General features: G+C 42.0%; 1 protein-coding gene across 1 annotated transcript in view; it reads right to left on the bottom strand.

Moving 5' to 3' along the window:
• The window catches only part of mgat1b (alpha-1,3-mannosyl-glycoprotein 2-beta-N-acetylglucosaminyltransferase b), a 12,350-nt gene extending 8,063 nt beyond the window's left edge, over positions 1 to 4,287 (bottom strand). Inside the window, exon 1 of the mRNA XM_020586870.1 lies at positions 3,024 to 4,287. Within this exon, the coding sequence (XP_020442526.1) occupies positions 3,024 to 3,893 (870 nt within the window). The 5' untranslated portion in view covers positions 3,894 to 4,287. The remainder of the gene's footprint in view (positions 1 to 3,023) is intronic.
• Between the last annotated feature and the right edge of the window lie 3,705 nt (positions 4,288 to 7,992).

The following is a 7,992-nucleotide window of genomic DNA, read 5'->3' as shown; positions in this document are numbered from 1 at the left end:
GGGAGATTGACAGGCGGGTTGGTGCAGCTTCTGCAGTAATGCGGTCGATGTACCGGTCCGTCGTGGTGAAGAAGGAGCTGAGCTGTAAGGCAAAGCTCTCGATTTACTGGTCGATCTACGTTCCGACTCTCACCTATGGTCATGAGCTTTGGGTCATGACCGAAAGGGTAAGATCCCGGATACAGGTGGCCAAAATGAGCTTTCTCTGCAGGGCGGCCGGGCGCACCCTTAGAGATAGGGTGAGGAGCTTGGTCACCCGGGAGGAGCTCAGAGTAGAACCGCTGCTCCTCCACATCAAGAGGAGCCAGCTGAGGTGGCTCGGGCATCTGTTTCGGATGCCTCCTGGGCGCCTTCCTAGGGAGGTGTTCCGGGCATGTCCCACCGGGAGGAGGCCCCGGGGAAGACCCAGGACACGCTGGAGGGACTATGTCTCTCGGCTGGCCTGGGAACGCCTCAGCATCCCCTCGGAGGAGCTGGAGGAAGTGTCTGGAGAGAGGGAGGTCTGGGCATCTTTGCTTAGACTGCTGCCTCCGCGACCCGGTTCCGGATAAGCAGAGGAAAAAGGATGGATGGAATTTAGTCGGCATCACACTCTAGCCACGACAAGAAGAAGAAGATGACCAAGAAGAAGAACGACAAAGGGGCACAGTTTGGCAAAAGATGTACGCAGCATACCATATTAAAATAGTTTGACACGTGGCGTTTCTGATGAATCTGCCACACTTTTGTTATTGTTTAATGTCCAGTAACATGAAGGGACAGACTTTCATCCTGTTTAGCTGTTAGCCAGATTTTAAATAAATAGAGAACAGCCACACCAGGTATGATTACTTGGTTCTTTTTCTTTTGTTTATATGCATGCTTATACTGTGAATACTGTTCTTTGCTGTTATAGTGAAAACCCCAGAAGGCATCTAATACAGATATATGGTGACCCCCGAAACTTTTGAGAAAACATGGTGAAGCTGTGGATGCTTATGTCTGTATCTAAATCATCCTTGTAACGGCAGTAAATAACTCTTTACTGTATGCCATATTTCTGTGATTGAAGGGGTACGTTCTTTAATACTAAGAATAAAACCTGTTCCTGTTTGACAAAACAAGTGCACCATGGTGTTTTTAGATGATGGTGGTGGTTTTATCAACAGCGGCACTTTTGGAGTAATCTGATACTAAACTGTTATGCACTGAACGAGAAACAAGCCTTTGATGGAAAATAAAAACTTTTTTCTAGGAGTATTTACTAAAATAAATTACACTGAAATAAAATATCTGATTTTAATGAGAATTAAAAACGGTTTCATTGATAAGTAGTTCATCAACACACTATGTTTGCAATTAGTACTTCATAAACTACTATCACTTAATATCATCTACTTTTACTGTGTAGTTTTTGACTAATCCAGTTCTAAAATATCATATTTAGAACAAAACTTAGATTCTGTTCTGTGATGTGGAATAAAAATGGTTTCTTCAATAAGTAGTTCATTGAGCCAGTACAGCATATTTGCAATTAGTAAAACCATTCAGGTTAATTGGTAACTAGTGAGGGGATCATGACTGGGTATAAAAGGAGCACCCACCAAAGGCTCAGCCTTTGCAATCAAGAAAGGGCTGTGGCTCACCACGTAGTGATAGAATTGTCAATTCAAAAGTACTTCTCAGTGCAAGAATGCAACCACTTTAGGCCTTTCACCATCTACATGATAAACCTTAGAGTTAGTCCTGGCATAGCCCCACTTTGTGATTCTGCTCTATTGCATACGCTCGAGTCACAGAGATAATCTTCTGTGAGCTTCTGCAACTGAAACTTGACGAATTTTACTCACTTTCTTGGTCATACAGTTTCTTTTCATTTAAGCGAAGGTGGCGACAGGAAATGACATCATCACTCTGACTTTGTGCGAAAGGGGCTTGACTCCATGAATGTGTTAAACAATTTCAATAATAGTAATAATAATAATAATAATAACAACAACAACAACAACAACAACTGGCTTCTTAGTCATGGAGGTTTTATTGCACATACAGTACAGAATGGTGGTGTTGTTATCTCGAGTGATATGTTTCACCTGCAACCACGCAGCGTCTCAGCTGTTCTATGCTCCGTGTGTCCTGGAGCTCACAACTGCTCTCAGGCCATCACGTAGAGAGGAGAAGCCACTCCATAAACACCAAAACCATATTTTCAGATCCACTAATCTCACTCTCTGGTCTCTTCAAGTCCTGATAAAGTCCTCCCTTACAAAGTGAGAACCACGTGCTTTTCAATACAGAAAAATTGATTCTACTTGCCCAATCAGAGTTTACGTGGCCTAGGCAAGGAGGCAAATGCTAATGTTGAACCCTGAATCCTGTCACAATAAAAAGTGCAGGTCCTGAATCCTGACAAATTTAACTGTTTTCAATTGTTTATGAAAGTTAAAATTTGACCGAGGAAAACAAGAAACAAAAAAGTTCAATGAAGTTGAATGGGAGAGCCTAAAGTGGGTGATGTCACACGGTGAGATTCTACCATTAAAACCAAAAGAGAAGCAGTAAAATGCCCCAAATCACCTTAAAAAAATCAACAGCCAGAAGTAAACAAAGAGATGTTGATGACTGTTGAAATGATGCATTTGAAGATATAAAAGTGGACCATATGAGCCTAGTTGTAATAAACCATTACCCCCCTTTAATGCTACACAACAGTGCTTACTGCCTAACCCATCAAAGTATTATCACTGTTATCAATGGCAAGACCAAAGAAAACAGATACACTGGTTATTTTAAGATACCTTGAGCACACCCCAACACAGAAACCCTCGGTCAGGAACCTACCTGGGCATCCTGGCGATCTAGGAGACTAACATGATGCCATATCATGTTAAACTCCCTAATTCTCTCCTATTCTTCATGTTTCTGCCATCAAACTATCCAACAAAGGCTAAATGCCACAAAAAAATGAGCTATCAGGGATGGCAATGCCTACTATAATGGATAGTAATGCTATGAGATCAATGCAGAAGTCTGAAAATACTCACCTCCAGGTCATCCTCCACTATGACCACAGTAGACTGAGAGAATGTGTTGAACACTTGGTTGAGTGCCCAGCGGTAATGTCGGGCAATTTTGTAGTAGCCCTGGAACTTCCTGTGTTCTGGCCGGACTCTGATGTCTGACAGGTCCGGTTGCTTTATGTGTGTCACTTGATCTCCATACGAGTTAATCACACGAGCTGTCTCAGTGTGGGCGCAGTCCTGGCTGACAATGATTGGATATAGTCCTGGCGAAGGGCGGTACTGTATAAGTCTGTCAAGGCTCCGTTTTACCGTCACTCTGTCACAAGCAATAACTAGAACGGGAATGATGACCTCTGGGCCAACATCAGAAGTTGGCAATTTAGACTTTTCAACAGTCACTTCCTTTATTTCAATGGCTTGGTGCAGTTCTAACTCAGGGACTGGAGCTACTGAATGAACAGGCTTCTGGGTATATTTTGCTTCAACATGGGTCCTTTCATCCACATTGTCTTTGAGAAGAAATGGAGGCTTTGGTGGCTGATGGACAACCTCGTCTTCAACTTGTTTTGCCTCAACCATTTCTCTTTTTCTGACATCTTTCTGCCAAGCCCACACTGCCCTGTGACTTTCAATCTGCTCCAGTAGCTTTTTCTGGGTCTCAAGCTGAATTTCAACTTCCTCTGCCAACCTGATCACCTCCCCGGCTAGATTGAACTGGCCTCCTTCCTTTCTGCCTATGCCCCACTCTTCCTTTCCTCTTGGTTCAGCTCCACCACTTTCTCCAAGGTGGCCAATGGGAGGTCGGCCCCAAAAATAAAGTAAAAGCAAAGCGTTCCAGGCAACAAACACAAAAGCACTGCACAGTATAAGAGAACGTTTCTTGCGAACCATGGCCTAATGACACTTGGCAAGAGATGGGGTTGCAGAAAAGGCTGCAGATGATCAAGTGATAAAAGCAGAGTGAGAATCCTACAGATTGAGGTAGCAATTTCAGATATGCAGGAAATCGATATCCAGTCAAACTGTAATTATGTTATATATTAAAGTCATCCTGTCTTTTGGCCAGCAGGAGGAGGACTGTGCAATTTAAAATACATTTACATGATCCTTCTGCGGAATGCAGACATTCCATGAAATTCTTTATGCACAGGGCAATGAGACAGGACTGAGGAGACGTTCTATAAGAGGAGGTTGCAAAAAAGTAGACAAATGTTTAGCAAAAGGTGGAAAGTGGGTCACTTGGGTTGAAGGAATGTGACTCCTTGGATGTTATCCTTCAGTCATCATCCTGAAAACAAAGGAGGAAAACACTGTGAAGATGTTTAATACCAAACTGGTTTTACAGCTGTTTCTGGTTTCATATCAGTTTCCTTAGAGCCATCACCCGCCAGAACTCCCAGTACCCCACAGAGACTGCGTCTGCCCTGCGACCACTTAAATCATATAAATCAAATATCAGCTCCAGAGGAGTTATTCATAGGAGCCTAATTAAAATTAAGACTATGCTTACAGAAACAAAAAACAGGGAAAATCAAATATGGACTATAACATGTCACATCTCTCTTGTCTAAATTTATTCTGCCTTACAGAAACCCAGCTATAACAACAAGAATACGCCCATTTAAAAGAATCAACCCCACCCACTCATATTAATTGTCACATCCCTTGAAGCTCAGGCCAAGGTGGAGGAGCGGCAGCATTTTTCTACTCAAGCTTATTAATCAACCTTAGACCTAAACACAGTTATAACTCATTTGAAAACTTCGATCTTAGCCTCTCACAGCCAAACTGGAAAACACAAAAGTCAGTTCTATTTCTTATTGTTCAGCGTCCACCTGCCCTTTATTCAGTTTTTATCTGGATTTTCTTTTTTAAATGATTTAGTTTGTGACTTTCAGGTAGCATTTAGGGAACTGTTAACAACATGTTGAATTCATTAATACACTCATTTGTTTTTTTATTAAAAATTATTAAACCTATTCACTGTTTCAATCGCAGCCTTGATCTTGTTCTGACTTATGGCATTGAACATAATGCTATTATGAAATTTAAGGAAACGAGTACATCACTTTTTACTTCAGTGCCATGTGCCAACACAACGGGAGGCAGCCACTAACCTTCCTCCCACAAAAGCCAGCCTTGTAGCTAGTGCTGTAGCCTCACTGCGAACATTGTGATAGTGCCCCTCTGAAAAAGAAGGCCCAGTTTGGACTGGCTCTGGCTGGATGTCAAATGAGCTGTGTGAATCTATACTGTTGCACGTTAGGTTGACTGGTGTGACTTGGTGGTAGTAATTTAGACTTCAAAAAGCTTTAATATAAAAGAAAAAAGCCCAGTTTAATGTAAAGCTCCACGAAGATCGCTCTACAAAGGTGGCTTCTTGTTCATTTAAAATAATGTAGGCTTGGCTTGTTGCCCAAAAATATGAAAATACGAAATTCAAACAAAACACTATAATGAGTAAAAATCAGTAGCGTGGGCAAAAGAATAGGAAAGCACAAGAATCATGGAGGTAGACAAGCTAACGGCATGAGGTGTGGACAAAAACTCTCCTCTAGACAAAAGACTTGATATGATTTACTGTAAGTCTATAACATAATGCAAGGCAGGTAGTGTCTGCCAGCATGGGCTTCAGACTTCTGTTAGGGATGAAGGAAAATAAGGATTTTCATTATAAATGTAATTACTCTATGTTTCACATTAGTTACCTGTTTTTACCATGCCTTGTTCATTAGTTAGAAATATAAGAATAATAGAGTTAATGATCATATAATTTGTGAAAACGATATAGCATTACACACTACATCTGGAAAGTCTAAAATTTCTAGGCATGCAAGATCATTTTCCTAATATTTACTGAGTCATCAGTAGTTCCAGGCCTAAACATTATAGTTTACTGTCCTATAAAAGAACAAAGTCTAATCAGAAAATCATGGTTAAAAGTCAGGTTTTTCATATCTCAGTTAATAACAGAACCCAGAGTGATCAAAGTCGGACTGAACATCATCATCATTACACACGTTGCATGAGATTTACGCATTTTGTTCATATAGAATTTGTGTCCCAAAACAAGTGCTGTCTGTGAGAGGGAAGACTGTTAGGTCTGCTAGGTCTCAAATCTGACACGAGTCATAAAACCGCTCCTCTGGACTTCTCTGGGGGTGTCTCTTTGAGATGAGCTGAGATAACAACTGACCTTTTAGTCTGCAGACACGTGCTCAGAGCACAGAGATCAGCAGATTAGCACCTTGGTGAATCCACAGTGTACTTCATTCAGTGAAAGTAGGACAGCTCCAGGTTTTGGAACCATAAACTTTGGAAGTCTCTGGTGCTGATGGAAATTTTAATTACCTCTAAAGAGCATTCCTTGGCATCATCCTCCCTGGGAATCACAAGCTGTGTCTCCACCACCCTGAGGTCTGTTAATTATCTCCAAGCAGTTCCTCTGTAATCCTCTCATTGCTGCACATACTGTATATTTGCTACAATGCGAACAAAACTGACTGTTGCCAGTCCTTCCCACCACCGACCTTATCAATGCTGCCCTTTGTCAAACTTTTCAAAGCAGACAACAGAAAATGAATCCATACACAGATGCCAAGAGAGAATCACGCAAACACTGCTTTAAAGAAGGTGGCAAAGTACAGACCAGAAAACCATACCACATACCTACGCGCCACATTACAACTGATTGATCCTGTCACAGTGTGAGAGAAAGTTGGTCCTGGAATCCATGTGCTGAGTGACAACAAAACAGCGAATGCTTCTCAAGTGGCTACATTCAGATCCTGTAGACACCTTGCTGGATACAGACAGAGGACAAACACTCCCAAGTTACCAGACTCTCCTAGGACTAAATGCACTAGATGTGCTTGGCTAAAGGACTATGTGACTTTGCTAATGGTGTGTTACTGTGCAGCTGTATTATGCCTTCGTTCTCTTGAAACTGAATAGCTTTTTCCTAAATATGGAGGAACTGTTGTGTTCACTACAATGTATTATGTTGCCTGTTATTCCGTGCTCTGCCAGTAGAGACACTGGTGCTGCTAGTGCCTATCCTGTAGATTCCTGGGCGTTGTTCCTGCTCTGCTGCCCGCTACTAGTAACCATACAGTAAAAAGTTGTTGTTAATCTAAGATAATTCAGCCTGATCACTGCCATCCACAACAGAAGTTGTAAAATTTTCCACGCATGAACTGCAGTAATATACTTCACAACTAATAAAATCTGCCAGCAGCAGCAGCAGCAAGCATGCTGCATTTCCTTCCAGGAAATGCCATTTCTACTTAGTGTGATTACTGCAAGCATTCATACTATTATAATATTCACTCTTATTATGCTTTCTGTACATTTGTTGATGTGCTACTAGTCCAAAAAGCTAACAGCTGGAAAGATGGCTCCAATTCCTAATGTTATGCATAATGAGGAGATGCGTGCTGTTACTTTTCATGCTGATAGCTATTATGGTTTCTAAGTAATGATTTTTAGGATGATTTTAGCAATGATTTTTTTGCATGGTGGTCAATGGGGGTATTCTAAAATTATTAATATTTCAAAAACTACTAATGCTACAGCAGTCAGACTTGGTATACAGCTGCCTCACAGTGCTATGCTTTACATGCCTTGTCCTCCCCATCCTGCTGAGCCGCAAAACCATCAACACACCCACCTCCTGCCCTGTCGTCATGGCCCAGCTTACCTACGGCACCAAAACCATCACTGTTCCTGTCTTCATCGACTTGGTTTCCGATGCCAGTTTTATTGATCCAGCCTTCCTTCGTCAGCACCAGATCCCCAGCAAACCAGTGAGTAACCCGCTTCTGATACACTCTCTGAACAATAAGCTTCTGCAACGTGTCACCTGCTATACTCCTCCGCTAACCCTCTCCATCGATAATCATAGGGAGACCACAGATTTCCTGGCCACATCATCCCGTGGTCTTGGGTTTCCCCTGGTTGGTGAAACACGAGGCCATGGTTGCGTGGGCTA

This window comes from Monopterus albus, unplaced genomic scaffold (genome assembly GCF_001952655.1).
Source record: "Monopterus albus unplaced genomic scaffold, M_albus_1.0 scaffold427.1, whole genome shotgun sequence".
Taxonomy (NCBI): Eukaryota; Metazoa; Chordata; class Actinopteri; order Synbranchiformes; family Synbranchidae; genus Monopterus; species Monopterus albus.
Note: the sequence above shows the minus strand (reverse complement) of the source record. Positions and strands in the feature narration are given on the sequence as shown.